This window comes from Calliphora vicina, unplaced genomic scaffold, assembly GCF_958450345.1.
Source record: "Calliphora vicina unplaced genomic scaffold, idCalVici1.1 scaffold_18, whole genome shotgun sequence".
Taxonomy (NCBI): domain Eukaryota; kingdom Metazoa; phylum Arthropoda; class Insecta; order Diptera; family Calliphoridae; genus Calliphora; species Calliphora vicina.
The window spans coordinates 426,438-446,490 of record NW_027052672.1 but is presented as its reverse complement, the minus strand read 5'-3'; the positions used below and the strand labels follow the sequence as shown (position 1 = coordinate 446,490).

The window sequence follows — 20,053 nt, the reverse complement described above, 5'->3', positions numbered from 1 at the left end:
CTCGAAAGCATGTCTGACAGAATTATTGAAGATTTGGATCCCGAAGATATCTGGGGTCTTCAGAAAACTGATTTCAACAGACAGACAGACGGACAGACAGACAGACAGACAGACAGACAGACGGACAGACATGGCTTAATCGACTCCGCTATCTATAAGGATCCAGAATATATATACTTTATAGGGTCGGAAATGAAAAATGTAGAAATTACAAACGGAATGACAAACTTATATATACCCTTCTCACGAAGGTGAAGGGTATAATAAGTACAGTTATATATCGGAAATTCTCTAATTTTACTTAATTTATAATCACAGTTATGTCATATTAGTGTCCTTATTATTTTTCACATCACTGTATATGGATTTTTAACATGATACAAGTTAGAATGTCAGGCATATATCAAAAAAGAAATAAAAAATATGTACTATTTTCAAATTAGAATTATAAAATATTTGTTTGAACAAAATCAATAAAATTCAATATTTATATTGGATTTGTTCAGTCCACTGTGAACAGATCTCACAAGCGCAACCAATTGCATTGTTTGTTAAAATATACACACGTGTACAAAAATCGTTTAGTTTTCAATTATTCTCATAAAAAAAAAAAATCGAATTTATTAAATATAGAAACATTAATCCGGATTAAAGCCTATAATAAATATAATGACTGAACCTCCGGATCGCGGTGGTACAGGACCACATATAAGTTTTGACCAAACCAAACAATTAACTATTCTTACACCCGGGGAAAAATTTTTGATAATGGAAAGAATTGATAATAGTGACAATCTTGCCAAAGTCTCACCCTTTTTAATAAAAAAGGTTATAGATTATGTTGCAGAAGGAGAGGTTCAACAATGTAAAAAGCTACTCAACGGTTCTATACTTATCCAAACAAAAAATTTTATTCAAGCTAATAAGTTAATAAAACTTATTGCACTATCTCCAGAAATAAAAGTAAACATAAGAGAACATCCTGGTCTCAATTACGCAAAGGGAATAATATATTCTAATGACTTACGTGGAATCAATGAAACCGAAATCTTAAACGAATTAAAAAGCCAAAATGTAACATATGTAAACAAAATACTAAAAAATGTTAATGGCAATTTAACTGAAACAGGGCTTATCATAATTACATTTGCTTCAACCAATCTTCCATTCGGCACCATCAACAGACATCAAAAACCCACGATTTGTAAAAAACTATTCTGACATCATAAGTGATATCGATAATTCAGCATCTGAAATGGAAACTGACCAGATAAGTAACTCATCCCAAACACTAAAAGGAAATGACCCAATAATTTTACCAAAAAATGCGTCAAACAGATTGAAAAAACAAATAAAAGAGGCAACTCGAAAATCTAGCAGAATTATTAAAAAATAATTGAAACATGTCAAAATTTAAATACTCTTCGTGGGCTTATATGCGATGGATAATTGGATAATTTCGAATATAAGCCCCCGTCTTATATTATCAAAACCATTCATAAATTCATTGTAAATATTTCACATCTATTTGCTCTTATAATTTATTCCATATCATTCTCATTGTTCATAATTCAATTCAAAATTAAAATGTATAAATGCTGTAAATATTCTTCAAATATATTCTCTTATATTTCACTCTCACAATGTTCTCTCTCTTTAAAGTAATAAATATTTCACGTTCTCAAGTAACGGCTGTTCTTAATGAATTTACGCATATTAAAAATGTAACTTCTATATTTAAAATTAATATTATAAACTTATACCAAATGTACATCAATATGTCAAATCATATCTACTTAAAAACTCATCTTTCTGGTTTATTAGTTTACTCACATTTATACATATTTATAAAATATTTCTCTTTAATCCGCTCTCTTATTTTAAGCTATTTAATTTCATCACAACTCATATACATATCTTATATATAAATAGGCTACACGTTTTTTTGTGGTACACTTTTAAGTATGTTATTGTCCACCAATATTGACGAAATATATATGGTTTAAAAGCTTATTTTCTCTAGATATGCACAATATAAAAAGCGCTTTAATAGTGGTCAAATTTCGGCCACCGGTCGATCCTAGTATATATTATTAGGGCTGTTATTTTTTTGTTATTTAATGACATTAACTGTATATATGTATAATCAAATTATTAAATATGCCAGTAAATTATAATGTCTTTTAACATAATACAATGGAATATGAACGGCTATCTAAATAATTTTAATGAACTACAAATTCTAATCAAATCATACAATCCAAAAGTAATTTGTATCCAAGAAACCCACATTCATTCTCTAACTAACTACCCCATTCCCATTAACTTTTCTATGTATGCTTCTAACACATCACTTACCAGGTATGGAGGAGTGGCAATACTGGCTCATAAATCTTTACAACAAAAGGAAATTAGGGTACCAATGGACTTTAACACGGTATGTGTTGAGATAACATCTAAAAGTAAATTTAAAATTTTTAGCTCGTATTTACCACCTTCACCAAATTTTAATAGTAGAAATCTTGACAATGTTTTTACATCGAATACACAATCACTTGTTACAGGTGACTTTAATAGTCCACACAAAATTTGGGGCTCTAACTCCAACAGTCGTACTGGTACTATTTTGGCTAACTTTATCAACACATCTGATTTTGTCTTACTAAACGATAAATCGCCTACGCACCTGAACACTCATGGAACATTTTCACATATATACATAACATTTTGCTCCCCAAGTCTAGCCTCCCAAGCGGAATGGAAAACAACAGACAATCTTTTTGGAAGTGACCATTTTCCGATAATTATTTCACTATTTCCTGCAAATATAGATTATAGGTCATTAATTAAGCCAAAATTCAACGTGAAAAACGCTAATTGGCCTAAATTTCAGAACTACTGCAATAGTTTCGAAACCAAGAGACCGTTATCTACAAATATTAATAGGGAAACAGCAAACATATGTAAAATAATAATAGAGGCAGCTAATATATCCATTCCTCAGTCCCGATATAGACAAAGAAAGGTCCCATGGTGGAATAGGGAATTAGAAGAACTTAAAGTAGAAAAGAATAGACTCTGGCATATTTTTAAAAGAAACATTAACCAAACCAATCTTCTTAACTATAAAAAATCAAATGCTTTGTATAAGAGGGCAATTAAAATAGCGAAAAGAGAGTCTATTTCTCGGTTCACGTCTACAATTAACCCAAATACCCCACTTGACAGAATATGGGCAAATATTCGTAACTTCACCGGATACAAAACAACACACAAAATACACTGCATAGGTAAAATAGATAATCCGAATGTTATGATAAACGATAGAATGGAAATGGGACAGGAATTTGGCAGGTTCCTGTCAGATAACTCCTCAGATTCAAACTTTTCGCATAACTTCAGAGCAAACAAACATAGCTCAATACAAAATTACACCCCAACTACAGCATGTCCAAGTGCACTTACAATAGAAGGCAATATAAACTTCACCGAACTCTCTTCAACCTTGGGTAATCTAAGGGGAAAAACTCCAGGATTAGACAGGATTTCGTATCCAATGTTAAAAATGCTACCATATTCACTGAAACAAAGGGTTTTAAGCTTATTTAACAATATATTTCTAAATTATATTCCTCAACTATTCAAAAATAGTGTAATCATACCCATTCTTAAGCCCGGAACAGATAAGACTATGATAAAATCTTATCGTCCCATTTCTCTAAATCCCTGTTTATCTAAAGTTTTGGACAAAATTGTGGCTACTAGGTTATGGTGGTTTGTTAATACCAACAAACTACTGAGTAACCGACAATTTGGTTTCAAAAGGGGAAGCTCGACAACTGATAGTCTACTTTATGCAGACTATCAGATTGCAAATTGCCTCTCGTTACGGAAACATGCAACTGTAATCTCGCTAGACTTCGAACGAGCTTTTGACAAAATAGGGCTTCATCCAATACTGAATCAGCTTGCCGAGTGGAGAGTGGGACCTAATATTATTAGATATGTTATGAATTTCATGAGTAAGAGAAGAATAATTGTCCGTATAGACAATTGTTATTCGAAATCTTTTCCCCTACACAATGGAATCCCCCAGGGTTCGCCGTTATCTGTCATTCTTTTCGTAATCGCCTACAACAAACTATGTTCGGTCATATCACTACATAAGGAAATTGACTTTTGTGCCTATGCCGATGACTTTAATTTAATAATAAGAAGCGACAGAAGAAAAAGTTTTGTGCTGAACTTGGACGACCTCTTTAAAGATATAGGCGAATGGTGTGATGGATCTGGTGCCACACTCTCTTCTACAAAGTGTAAATATCTTCACGTTTGTAGATTAAAGGACTGCAATGTTAGGATACAAGCATCTAACATAGCAATAACTCGAGTTGACACACTAAGGATACTAGGAATTATGATAAATAAGAGCTACAGGTGGAATGATCATATATACTATCTTACTTCTTCACTGACACAACGACTTAACATTGTAAAATGCTTGTCCAATTCGCGATTTAATTGTAACTCAGCCTTTCTCATTTCGATCTCTAAAGCCCTTATACTTTCTAAGATTAATTACGGTCTACCAGTTTTTGGATATGCACCTAAATCCCAAATCAGGAAACTTGAATGCATAATGAACTCAGCAATGAGAATTGCTTTGGGCGCATTTCGATCTACACCAATCACAAACATGCTTTTTGAAACAAAGGTTAAACCCCTGTATACTCAGAGGGAAATTTCAACAACAAAACTTTATCGAATCTTTTTGTATGAAACAAATACACTGCTCACGCAATTAGCGAAGAAGGTAAAACGATCTAAGAAAATACCCAAGGTGCCATCGATCATTTACAGAATTATACAAAACTGCAATAAACTCGACATACCTTTGCAAAATAATACTCCTAAATCGAAACAACTCCCACCTTGGTCGTTTCAATCAACATCAATTAATATTACTTTACATGAGCGATCTAAATCTGATACAAACTCTACTCAATACAAAATTATGTTTGCGATGATTGAAGATGAATTATGAGATTACAAATTCTTATTTACTGATGGATCGAAAACTGACAACTCGACGACCTATAGTGTTACAACAGGGAATAGTATAATTAAAGTCTCTAATATTCCAACCCATAGCTCCATATTTTCGGCAGAACTTATAGCTATTCATGAAGCAATATTACATGTAAAGGGAAAAAGAGGAAAATTTGTAATTTGCTCTGATTCCCTTTCTGCATTGAAATCAATACAGAATATATCGAATAACGACTACTACGTTTCACAAATTAGGAATACCCTTACTGAAAAATTTCCAGACTTAAAACTGGTCTGGGTACCTGGTCACAATGGTATAAAGGGAAATGAATATGCAGACCCTTCAGCAAAAAATGCTGCTAAACATCCCTTGTGTTCCACACAAAATATTTACCGTAAAGATCTGGACTTACTGATTGAAACTAAATATTCAGAAGAAGATAGAAATAATATTTTCAACTTAACTTCATCATGGTATAGAAGAATCAACAGTGAACATAAAACAATTTACGATTTCATGCATAGTTGTCAAACGAATGCTAAAAGACTAGATTGCATTAAATTTGTACGACTTCGCCTGGGTCACACTAGAGCAACACACGAATCACTATTCAATTCCAATGGTACACCTTTTTGCAATTGTGATATTTCATTTCCAATACAACCTTCCCACTTTCTTTGTGATTGTCCAAAAACTCGTAATTCCCGGATAAGTATTTTTCAAAACTCAGATCCTTTATATCCACTGTCTCACCCTTCCTTTGAAAATATAGAGCTACTAACCAAATTCCTAAAAAAATCAAATCTTTATAATGTAATATAAAACCTACTTTCTAACTCTAATATTGTAACTATACCTAAATTATTTTAAGCATATTGAGCTGAAGGCCTATGTTGCTATTGCTCACAATAAAATATTTTATCCTATAATTTGCAATTATATGATAAATCTTTATAAATAAATAAATATTGGATTTGTTAGAGGCAACGAATAACAAGAAGGGAATCCTCTCAATTTTTCTACAACAACTTCTCTCTTTTTTCACATACAGGCAGTGTTGCCATACATTTTTTGAAGAAAACTTTTTATTTCTAAAAAGAAAACTTTTTTTTCAACAAAAAAACTTTTTTTAACTACATACATACTAAAATTACAAAACCCTATTCGTACATATAATTGGACTGAGATAATTTATGTGAATTTAGTGGTGAAGACACTTTAGCTCCTAAATAAATCAATTACCATATTTAGTAAATGAATTTGAGAACATCATTTTGAAATTGATATCATAAATTTACAATTTTCCAAAAAAACTTTTTTTTTTTTTAAATAAAACTTTTTGCATCTCAAAAACCAAGGTGCATTTAATAAGGTGCCATCTGCAGCACAGCTGATTATAGAAATTGCTCGCACAAATGTCAGACTACATATATAAAAAATATTCGCCCGTACGCCCGTATGTCAAACTCTATATATAAAAAATAAGTGAATTCGCCTGTATTTATTTCAATTCGCCACTGCTGTCACCTTGTCAAAAACCTTGCAAAAAAAGGGAAAACTTGACATATGGTAACGCTGCATACAGGTAGTATGTGAATTCAACACACTTGAGAGAGAGATATAACTTCAAAACTTTTTCTTGAAAATTGCAATTCTAACACACTCTTTCACAAACACACAAATTTAAACCATTAAAGTAACCGAAACATGCATATTTTGCACAAACGAAAAATATATTTTTTTTTAATTTTTTTGACATTAAATTTTAGGGGGTTGAAATTAAAACTGAAAAAACCACATTTGTAAAATTTCGTATTGAAAATTAATAAAACAATTAAAATAAGTTTAATTTATGCAGAAATTATGGAATAATAAGCAAAAAAATCTATTTATAAAATATTTCCAGGTCAAAAATAAATTAAATAATTTGAGAATTGTTTGAATTTTTAAATTAAACTGTAATAAAATTTTGTTATAATTTTTAAGGTCGCTTTTTTACAACTCTGTGTGTTTGAGGAGTGTGGTGAAAGTGGTTTGAAAACCAATACTTATGAACAAAATGTTACCAATACAATCTAAGAGTTAGGTTTTTTATGACAACCGACTTAGGTTTTTTTGACAGCGTTTCACTTCTTGTTATTATTCTTTGGTTAGAGGTAACAATACTTAAATTTACAACTATCTGGATCTTATTTGTCATTTGTATAAAACAGCACATTTTCTCAAATTTAAATTTTCCTAGAAAAGGTTATCTACCCTTAAAATAAGTACTCTCACTTGCTCTCTGTTTTTTCAAACAATGTAAATAATCTCTTCAGGTTAATTATATTTCAGTTTTTCTCTTCCCTCTCCCCACTAACTTCAAAACACAAAATACACAGAAACAAAATGTAACAACCTGCACTATAATTTAATAAGGGGTGGAATAGTGCAATATTATTATTTGTAAATTTGCTCTCTTGGTTCATATGGTGCTTTCGTTTGCTGCATGTACACAACACTATAATACATAAAATCGTCAACACACCTCATAATCGATAGAAACGTTCAACCACAAACATAGAACATTATATGTTTTAAAAACATATACAAGAAAAATATTTTGTTAGGTTTTACTACTATCAACCTACCAAAAACCCATTAAGATTTCAATTTAAACAAATAAGTATTGTATTTAATTTAATTTTAAAGTTCAAACTAAAAGTACTAATAAATTCAGTATTCCAAATATTAAAAAAAACTATGTAAAAATTGTGATTTAAGTTTACTAACTCATCAAAATAAATTGATAGTAATTTGTTAAAAAGTACGTTTATAATTAGTTTTTACTTATTGTTTGTAAAAATATAATTTTGGTGTTCCACTTTTTCTGTTTTGCAGTTTGTCAACCGATGAAATCAAGGCCAAAATTGATTCCTACAGGCAAAAATTAATGGGACAAGGAAAAACTGATTTGCCAAAAGATGAATTTGGTAGAATAGCGTGAGTATTGACAGTCTAGTTAACAATACTTATTTTATTTAAATGTTTAATATAAATATATTTGGCGAAATGAAAATAAATAGTGAATTTGGGATTATGTAATTATATAAGGTATAACAATATTTGTTCTTTTCTTATTTTGTTTTATTTTTTATGTACAAATATTCTTGTTATATAATTTCAAATACAGAACATTTCAATGTTTTATATGTGATAACTATTTCAAATAGTTTTCACTGAAATAATCAATATTTTTCTGTAGCTACTTCCCTTTTAACAAGTTTGCAATCAAACTTGATACAATTTATACGGCACTTTCATATTCTTAAATAAATAAATACAAGTAACCACTTTCTAAAGTCAAATAGATAGAATATATTTTAATTCGCAAACATATAAGAATACAAAAATAATATTTTTACTCAGTATCCAATTATTGCTAATTTTTATCCTTTAACAATGAACAATAAAAAGTTGTAATCCCGAGATTTAAATCTTAATATTAATATAAGTACAAAATAAAGGAATAAATCATTACTAGTTATTTTACAATAATAAGAAAGTTGAAATACTTTTACCGACAAAATATATTTATTTGATAACCTTTTATTTTGGCATTGATATCAAAAATGTAATAAAGTTGTGAAATTAGTGGCCGTTAAACGGGTCTTCTTTGAACTTTGCATAAAAACTCTCAGAGAGAGTTAATAATTTGTGTATTATAAAAAAAAAAAATTATAAAAATAATATACAGTAGCGAGCATAAAAATTGCAACGCTATGCTATGTGATTTTCAACTGGTATTATATTTCTCATAACTCATAACAATTCTCCCCATCTGCTATTTTTATATTCTTTGTGGTCATAGTCACTTATTGTATGACATTTTGTCCAATATTTTTGTACGTAAGGATAATTATACAATTAACAAAATAACAATAAAAAAATCAGTGGTAAAATTGTGCTAGCAAATAAAATGCAACTTTAAGAAAATTTAATAGATTTTTAAATTGCTTTAAAAAAATAATTATGAAACATGGCTAAAAACTATAATATTGTTACAATACAATAATTTACTGTTAATTCTAATAGATTCAAGGATATGAAATCTACAATGGATAACAGTATTAACGAATGATGAATTTTCCGTTCAATATGGTGAATTGTTCGAAAATCAAGAATATTTTAAGATTTTTTATTTATTTCTTTACTAATTTAAAATCTTGCGGACATTCTGTATGCTATAGTTTTTAAAAATTCTTTATAATTACTTTTTCAAAATTTTAAAAATCAAGTAAATTTTCTTAGAGTTGCTCGTACAAAAATATTGGACAAAATGTCATAAAATAATTGCATATGATCAATAAGAATATAAAAACAGCAGATGGGGAGAATTGGATAACTTTTTAAGCAAAATCAGTGCTGTTGAAAATAGCACATAGCCATCCACCATATTGAACATAGCATAGCGTTGCGTTTTTTATGCTCGCTACTGAAAATAGATGTGATAAAAAAGTGCTAAAGAAATTTGAAAAAAATAATAACAAATAAAATAATTTTCAAGTTAATTTTTTAAACTAATATTCAAAAACTGATTCCTAAAATGTCTAAAACCTCTGTAATTGTTAATATTTATTGAGAAAAATATAATAGCTCCACAACTAATTCTAGAACGCATTATTCTAGTTTGGATTTGGACTTCTTAGGAATCGTTCAAGAACTAGATCCAATCCACTCGTCCCTACTTGGAAACAGAATTGTGGGTGTAAGTCTTAACGACTTAAGACTTCGGAGTTACACCTACAATTGAAATCTGCGAAGGAATTCTAGTCTGACCAATTAGAATTATCTCTTACAAAATTTTAGTGTGGCCTACACGCTTTGGTCTTACCGGAAAAGACTCAAATAATATAAGCAAGTTCCTAAGGAATGAGTCTTAAAACCGAAAATTCACCGCACTTTCCATGTCAAACGGTAGCAGATCACTTAAAACGAGCTGACCCTTGCTATAAAAATGTCTCCAATTTATCCGTCTAGAATCCCTGAAGGTGATCCTAAAGTTAATATTAAAAGGCAATTGTATATATAATTTCTATTTGATTTTAATTTTTTGAGATATAGGTTTTTTATTTTTTATTTATTTATTATTTTTTCAACAACCTAGCTTATTTTTTTTTGTATTTTCTCATAAAAATAAAATGTTTTAACCCGGATTCATGCACTTTTTCGGAGCTAATAGTAATTTACAGTACTAGTCTAGAGCCAATGTGTCACCAGTGCCAAAGAACTGGGGAGTTATTGTGTAACTCGATTCGAAATAAACCATTTGTTAATTTCCATGTATAAAACATACAAATTCGAATGATTTTCTTTTCGAATCGAATTACACAATTAATTTCGAATGCTGTCATTAAATCCGAAATGCAGTAAATATTTCGAAATGTCCATTAATTTTCATTATTTTTATTATTGTCATCCTAAGTTTTTATTAATTTACCAATTTTAAAAATACACAAATTTAACAATATTTAAAAAACTGCAAATTTTTTCAAAAAAATCTAAAAACTACATAGAGTAAAATGTGATAAAAAAATGCTGAAACAAAATTTATCCTTTATTGTGGTGGTAAAAGTTCTAGATCTAGCACTAAAAATGCTAAATTGGCAACACTAAATAGGCATGCATTACTTTTGAAAAAAAAAATAAAACAACCACCATGTGCAAGGAGATTTTCTCTTATTTTATGACATCCTTCAAAACATACAAATGAGAACTCGAAAGTATGGTGAGTTTGCAGAAAGAAAATTGTACATTTGACGAATAGATAAAAAAATCATGTAGTTATACCAAGTCTTCCAAAAGCTAAAGATGAATAGGAGTTACAAGAAAAATTAAAATATAAGAAAATTATATCTTAAATAAAAACTATTACAAGAAAACCAATACCAATAATAATATAATGCTAAATTAACAGAAATAAAAATTTATAAAAAAATATAAATACACTTGTGGAAAATCAATAATTAACATAATGCTGTTGTTGCGGAATACTCTAAAACATTACAGTTTTTTTAATAATCCATTATCAATAGTTGTGATTAATAAAATAAAAGTTTTAAAAAATACAAAATTATTAAAAATAAATTTAAATGCTAAAATTCCATCCGAAAAAGTTTATATACTAAACATAAATAAACATCAACACCCCCCAAATGCATTAATATTGCCGTGTACTTAATACTACATAGAACTTTTTAATGTTTTTTGTGTGTTTTGGTCTGCTATAAACAAAACAACCCTTAAAAATGAATGTAATATAAAACGGCCCATATGTAAAGTGGATTAATTTAGTTGGTGATGGCAAAAATGGAAATAAAGAAAACTAAAAAAATATATTTTAAAAACAAAAACAAGTGCAAACAACATATAACTCCTAATACTATAACGACAAATCACTAAACAAGTCTTCCAATGGTTTTAGATATTTAATCAAATTAGTTATAATCTAATAGAAGTTAAAGAATGTTGTCTTATAACTGAAATATATTAATTTTTAAATAAACCGAAACAAATGACAGTTATAATAAGCAACAACAACATCAGTTATAATCCATTAATAAATAAATTATCAATTAAATTTATACTATTTACTTATTTATTTCCAACATAATAAACTAATATTAAATTATAATAAAACAAACATATTCTGCTGACTTTCTATATTTTTTGTAACCAATATTAATTTCAATTTATTTTCTGGAGATACAATAACAACAAATTTAATAAATCTATTATAAAACAACAATTATTTAAAAAATATTTAAAAAGTGATTGTTAAATAAAATATTTAAATTTATAATACACATTTTATTAAAAGAATCAAGTGTCTTCAAACATTTTAAAATAATAATAATAATAATAATAGTAATAGAATGATATAAAAATGCAAATGTAATATTTTATATAAAAAAGATTTATACTAAAATATGTAACGCCATATAACTTAAAAACTTAGCGTATAACATGGAAAAAGACATCATCAAACGACAAAAAATAAATGCCTGCTAAAGCAAACTAATAATAACAAAAAGGGATGTTTCGCTCTTTCGCTTTTTAAGAGTGATTTATAAAAAAGCTCATTTCTCAAATTTATTTATTTATTTTGCATAATAAATTAAAATTTTATAATTATTCGAAAAAGCATTAATAAATAATTATGTGGTTTTTATAATACTATGTAAACTTGGTGATCATAATCTTTAAATATATAAAAATAAATACCTTTAAATGAAATACAAATTTAATTTAAAATTAAAAATATACATTTGTTGGAGAAGCTGATTTAGTTTTACATAATCTAATGTTTTCAACAAAATAACATCCAACAGTGACAATAAGAACATATACCTTTTATTATTAAAATTGGATCTTCGTTCGCGATCTAAGTGTGTCTCTTAGCCAAAAATTGTCAACTCGGCATTTGTAAAGAACGATATGTAATACAATAATAAACTCGAACAATGGTTTAATGTAATAAGTAAAATAATATAAAATTAATCCAAAGTCTTCCAAAAAAGTATTAAAAATACTTAAAAATAAATATAGTATAAGATAAATAAATAGTAGTTAAAAATTCTACGTCTTCCTAATCAAACAATTATAATAAAATATATAAAACATAAAATAATGTCAAAAAAATAAAAGAAATAAATATTAAAATTAAAAAAAAAATAATCAAATTTTAATTTAAGTAAATTTTACCATTTACTTACAAAAATCCAATTCCACCATATATATATTTTCAAATTAAAACTGAATAACAAAGTTAAATCCAACTGATTATGGAAAATCTTAAAAAAATATAATTTTTTATAATATAATAACAATTTAAAATAAACAATTTATAAAATTTTCGCACTTGAAAAAAATATAATTAAGAAAATAACAAATTCTAAAAAATATAACATAAAATAAATCTATTTCGACAATAAACAAGAATATATAAAATAATTAATAAACGATTTATAAAATAATTGCAAAAATAATACTTTTAAAAATATTATAATTCTCTATTTAAAACACAATTATGTTATCATCCTCTATACAACAACAAAAATTCCAATCCATCATTACACACAATCGCCATGTCTCTGTAATGCCTAAAAAACGACGTAAAAGACGTAAAAAGTCACAAAGAAACAAAAATAATGAGGCCAGTACCTCTTCTGTGTCCACCGCTACAACCACTCAAGTGGTAAAACACAAAACTATATCAAAAGCCAAACAATATTTCCAGCATGATAATCGTTTGGGGCAAAAGGAAACAAAAATAAAACAAACCTTATTCTCTTCTTCCTCCACTTTCAACAAATATACAGAGAGTCAAATACTTTATAACGAAGTAGCCAACAAATTTAAACCATTAAATGCTTCAACAAATAACAAGAAATCTCAAAAGTATAGGAAAGCTTTTCTAAAATATAATCAGAGAAAACAAAAAACAGCTAATAAACAATTGAAAAATTTCTTGGCTCTCAAAGCAATGCTCAGCAATAGCACCAGCAATCCTAAAATAAACCTACCACCGGCTCTTGCACTCGCACAACCACAATATTGTTTATGCCTTTGTCAAGACAAGGTAAATAATTGTTATAACAACAAGAGTAATAACTTGGAATCGAGAACAGCTGTAATTTGTAATATGAATAACAAAATAACACCATGCTCTTCAACCAATCGCACTGCTTCTATGACCGGCATTCCAAACTGCACAAATCCTTTAGCAATAATTGAAAATAATTTACCAAAAATATTGGAAATCTTACAAAACCAAACTCCGACCTTTCTTTTGGAGACATTGATAAACAATTCTAAATTGATAGAATATAAAAACAAAGAACAGAAGAGGTACATATAAGTTAATAGATATTTAAACGATTTTTACAAATAAAAGTAACTCGATAGCTGATTAAAATCTTCCAAATAGTTTTGGATAACTCTGAGAAAGTTCTTATATCCCGGTAATAAGCGAGAAACAAAAAAAAAAACAAGTAAGAGAGCTATATTCGGCTGTGCCGAATTTTATATACCCTTCACCAAAATATACTTTAAAATAAATATTTTTAGGTAAACAAAATTTAATTTTTTCTCAATTGTTTTTTAAATTTTTTTTTAATTTTTTTTTTTAAATTTAATAATTTTTTTTTAATTTTAAAAAATTTTTTTTTAATTTAAAAAATTTTTTTTTTTAGTTTTTAAATTGTTTTTTTTAATATTTAGTGAAAAAAAATGTTGGTGAAAAAAAAATTCAGGTTAAAAAATATTTTTTCCGATTTTGACCCATTGTAGGTCCAACTTACTTATATACGTCGTTGCACAGGTCTTTGAAATATCTATCATTAGATATCCATATTGTCTATATTAATGATTTAGTAATCTAGATATGGGTCAAAAATAGGTCAAAAATCGAGGTTGTCCTGGTTTTTTCCTTATATCTCAGCCATTTGTGGACCGATTTTCTCGATTTTAAATAGCAACTGAGCCGGAAGAGATATTGATGTATCATTCGTGTATGTAAGTTATTTGGGGGCTTCAGAAAGTTGATTTCAACACACAGACGGACATGGCTATATCGACTCCGCTATCTATAACGATTCAGAATATATATACTTTGTGGGGTCGCAAATGAAAAATGTAGAAATTACAAACGGAATGACAAACTTATATATACCCTTGTCACTCATGGTGAAGGGTATAAAAATACTCAAACCAGATTCCAAATATTTAAATATCTTTATTTATAATAAAAATTCTAGTTTTTGACTTGATGGTACCCATTAACTTTTGAACAACTTTTCGGTCCACCTGTGCAGCATATTTATTCCAAGCAGATAACATTTTTTATTGTCGATAATAGCGCTTCCATTTTTATTTAATTTAGCTTTGAAATAGACCAATATTTTTCAATTGGCCGAAGTTGGGTACATTTGGATGGGTTCATTTGTTTTGGTATTACATCGACTTTGTTGCTTCGATACCAATCCATGTCAGCTTTGGAATATGGCAGGAGGCCAAATCGGGCCAAAACTTTACTGAAGAATAGTTTTGTCTAATAAAGGGTAGCAAACGTTTTTGAAGACATTATTTGATGTAAATATTCGAAGTCATAGTTGTAGAGGTTACAAACGGAGCTCTCTTAAGACCGCAACTGCAAATAACTTGCCACGTCCTGGTATCATCCATCATAAGGCAGTTATTAAATTTTGTCAAAACTTCTTCGTAAAGTAAACGAGACCGTTTTACAGCAGTAATATTTTGCTTTTCTGTACGATTTGGATATTTAATGTTACGATATGACCGTAAGCTAGCAACCAGACGTATTCTTCGTGCTGTACTACGACTGGTTTATATTTTTTGGCGCGATCATTATCAGATTAACAAGGATTTTGTTTAATACAACGTACTATTTTCGTTGTAAGGTATTGGTCTCGTCTGCTAACTTTTTTTGGTTTCTTTTTTCTTACAATCTGTGCTTAACCCATCTTGTACCACTACCCGAAATCGTTTACATTTCTTTAAAAATTTTGGCATGCTGGTTCCTATTAACCTCCTGATTACTGAAACCGAAAATGAAAAAAATCGGGTGGCCATGTTGGTATTAATAACAATGTGCACGAATTTGACACTTTTTTCTGTCAAGCACGGGTTAATCTAATTCGGGTACGCTGAATCCATTGGTGCTAACCGTATTTTAGGTTAGCTCTTGTTTTCGAGATATACCGTTATTTCGAAAATGGAAGAGGATGCACAACATACAGTGGTGGCCAGGAATTTAAGACAACAATTGTTTGCTAAATTCCACGTGATTGTCAATTATTTTTCAAATATTTCCACAAATATGTATGCATGCGGACTGTTTTAACACACAAGTGTGTTTTATTCGACTGTGTCAATTCATATATATTCACCACGAACACATAAAATTTTTCTACAACTTGGCCAAAATTTTTTTTTTTTTAAATAAACATATTTTCTCACATTTTTATCATTATATTTTTATTATTATAAAATATTCGGAGCAAATTTCGTATTTTTAGTTCCATTAGTTTCGCTCATATCATGTTATTAACAGCGGATGTTCGCTGAGGTGGGTCAACATATTTCCACATATCTTTGTCCATATATGTTTTACCGTTTTTTCCAAACATTTTTCAGAAACTAGAAATAATAAATTTCATACCATTAGAGGTCCTTTTATTTTGGCTCTATCGCACTTAAAATTCAGTTGATGAAAAAAATTCAAGTATTTGTCTTAAATTGGTGGCCACCACAGTATATTCGCGAAACTCAAAAATGTTTAGCTTATTGAATAAACTAAAAAACCGGAATTCCGCAATAAAATTACCTTTAATATAATTAATACCAGAAATATAATTTTTTTTGGCAAAAAAAAATATACAAATTTCGAAATTTTAATTTTTTAAAACGTTATCAAATATTGGAAAATGTAGCTACGTTATTAACTTTTTCTACGCGCATAGAAAACAAAGTTCCAAACAAAACAACTGTCAACAACTTTTGATTTTATACACAAAAGAAAAAACAAATACTCCCTAATCCCATTTTAAAATGTTTTCCCATATTTTTGCTAAAAGTCTTCTATAAATTTTTGAATTCTTGTAAATTGTATATATTTTTGAAATGCAGACAGAATTTCCTACACGTTGATATATAATATAAGGAGTGAGATCGAAAAATTCTTAACACACGTTTTTCATTACATTTTTTAACCCAAGTATTATTTGAATTTTTTTTTGATCAAGTTACCTTTGAAAAACATGTCAGTTATTATGTGTAATGTCAATTATATTAATTTTTTTGTTAATCTGATTAAAATGAGTGACCAGAAAAAAGTGCGTACTGAAATTATTAAATATTTTCAACAAAACCCAACTTGGTCTTACAAAAAGTTGGCCAAGCATACAAAGGTCTGCCGTCAAACTGTTTCCAATGTTATTAAACAGTACCGGGAGAACTTGTCAGTTGATAGAAAACCTGGTTCAGGTAGAAGGAATGGTCCACATGATGTTTCTAAAGCCAAAAAAATAGAACGCATTTTCAAAAGAGCTCCCAACACATCCGGTAGGAAAGCAGCCCGGTTAGCTCAGTGCTCGGACTATTTGGTACGAAAAGTTAAAGCTAATGCAGGTTTAAAAACATACAAGGCTCAAAAAGTTCCTGACAGGAACGCTACTAAAAATTTAGAGGCCAAAAACAGAGCACGGAAATTGAAGTCAAGTTTTATAAAAAAATATTCTTGCTGCATAATGGATGACGAAACGTATGTTCTGGCAGATTTTTCGCAACTTCCAGGTCAAAAATTTTATGTTGCTGATGCTCGAGGGAATGTTGAAGAAAAGTTTAGGACCCAAAAGCAGACAAAATTTCCCAGAAAGTTCTTGGTATGGCAAGCAATATGCAGTTGCGGCAAAAGAAGCCACTCATTTGTTACAACGGGCTCTATAAATACCGAAATTTACATCAAGGAATGTTTACAAAAAAGGCTGCTTCCATTCATAAGACTTCATAATGTGTCCACTTATTTTTGGCCTGACTTGGCATCCTGTCACTATGGCAAACAAGCCCTTGAGTGGTACAAGAACAATAATGTGGTATTTGTACCAAGAGAGGCAAATCCTCCAAACTGCCCGGAGCTAAGGCCAGTGGAGAGATATTGGGCTCTTGTTAAAAGAGAATTGAAGAGTACAAAAAAGGTGTCCAAAAGTGTGGTAGATTTTAAACGGAGATGGACTACATGTTCGAGCAAAGTGACAGAAAGCACTATAAAAACGTTAATGGAAGGGTTTCCGAAAAAGGTTCAAAATTTCATCACTAGTGATTAAAACTATAAAAATAATTTTTTTTGTAAATTGTAATAATAATTTCAATCAAATAAAAAAAAAATTAAAGCTGTAAGTTTAGTGGTTTCTTTTTTATAAACATATATGTATGTTAAGAATTTTTCGATCTCACTCCTTAACGTAACGTAATGGTATGGGAGTTGTTTTTCAGCTGCTAGAGTTGGCCCATCGCTCAGAATTAATGAAATAATGGATGGATTTATCTATAGAGACATCTTGAAAAGAGTAATGCTTCCAAATTCTGAGGATAATATGCCTCTTCCATGAGTTATTCAGTACGATAACGACCCCAAGCACTCTTCACATGTTGTTAAATCGAGGTTAGCACAAGAAAGAGTTTCAGTAAAGGAATGGCCACCACAATTACCGGATTTAAATCCCATTGAGAACTTTTGGGAAATCGTTAATCAAAGAATCGACCCTGAAAATTGCACTAATTCAGATATTATATTTCAAGGATTGGTAGATGCTTGGAACGCTATTCCTGCAAATTTTATTCCCAATATGATAGCTTCACTGCCTTGCCGATGTAAGGCCGTCATTGAAAATATAGGATTTGCCACCAAATATTAAGTTTTATAGACATAAATGTTTTAGAAGCAATTAGTTGCATATGTTTTGGCCATTGAAATATCAACCCATACGTAGTTTTTTTCATTTTTTTTCTTTTCAATGCAAAAAAATCTGAATTAAATTTCATATTCTCATTGTTAAAGGATTAATAAAAAGATATTATAAGCAAATGATTTTTTTTGTTTACCTTTAAAAGTAGTTTAAACAACTTTTGTAAAATTCTGTTGCTAGTTGCATATGTTTTGACCACCACTGTATGTATTTCATGTCAAGTGAACCAACTTTTGAAATCGATGTCTTCCGATCGGGATGAAATTTGCACCAAGGTTAGCTCTATTGGATAGTAACTCAGACACAATTTTTCAACAACATCGGTCGAGAACTCTCTGAGTTATAGGGGGTAAAATTTTGACAATTTGGTCAAACAGGGGTTTTTTCTTATCCATGTAACTTATTACCTATTGTTCTTAGCAAAATGTGTCCCAAATAGTATAGATAGCTATTTCTTCGATCTTTCGAAAAAAAATATTTAAAAAAAAAAATAAAAAATTTTTAATATTTTTTTTCCGAAATCAAAAACTTTTTTGACTTTTTTTTAAAATGGGTCCTTTTTTTTTTTTTTTTTTTTTCTTAAAATAAAGTTTAGATATTTTCCTTGAACACCTACTTGGTCGCTTAGTGGGATGCGAGTGGGATATCTATCAAAATAAATATTTTGTAACTCAAAACATAAAATTTTTGACTTTTTTTGCAAAATCAAAAACTTTGTTGACTTTTTTTTTCAAAATGGACCCTTTTTTAATCTTTTTTTTAGGTCAAACAAAAGCTTAGATATTATCCTTGAAGACCCTTTTGGTCGCTTAGTGGGATGCGAGTGGGATATCTATCAAAATAAATATTTTTTAACTCAAGACTTACAATTTTTGACTTTTTTTTTGCAAATACGATTTTTTTTCCAAATGGGCCCTTTTTTTAAAATTTTTTTTGTAGTCAAAAGAAAGCTTAGGTCCATTCCTTTAAGATATTTTTAGTCCCTTAGTGGGATGCGAGTGGGATATCTATCAAAATAAATATTTTGTAACGCAAGACATACAATTTTTTAATTTTTTTTTGCAAAATCAAAATTTTTTTCCAATATGGGCCCTTTTTTAGTTTTTTTTTTTGCTCAAAAGAAAGCCTAGGTCCATTCCTTTAAGATATTTTTAGTCCCTTAGTGGGATGCGAGTGGGATATCTATCAAAATAAATATTTTGTAACAATTTTTTAATTTTTTTTTGCAAAATCGAAATTTTTTTCCAATATGGGACTTTTTTTTAAAAATTTTTTTTTGCTCAAAAGAAAGCTTAGGTCTTTTCCTTTAAGACCTATTTTGTCACTTAGGAAGATGTGAGTAGGATATCTATTAAAATAAAAATGTTGTAACTCAAGACATTCAATTATTGACTTTTTTTTTTGCAAATTCGAATTTTTTTTTCAAAATGGGCCCTTTTTTAAAATTTTTTTTTTAGTCAAAAGAAAGCTTAGGTCC

At 29.0% G+C, this 20,053-nt stretch overlaps 1 protein-coding gene across 6 annotated transcripts in view; it reads left to right on the top strand.

Annotated features, from left to right (window-relative positions):
• The window catches only part of Srrm234 (Serine-arginine repetitive matrix 2/3/4), a 208,071-nt gene that overhangs the window by 73,020 nt on the left and 114,998 nt on the right, over positions 1-20,053 (top strand). For all 6 annotated transcript variants that reach the window (XM_065514914.1, XM_065514913.1, XM_065514912.1 and 3 more), the window contains exon 3: positions 7,931-8,032. In XM_065514914.1, coding sequence (XP_065370986.1) covers positions 7,931-8,032 — 102 coding nt within the window. The remainder of the gene's footprint in view (positions 1-7,930; positions 8,033-20,053) is intronic.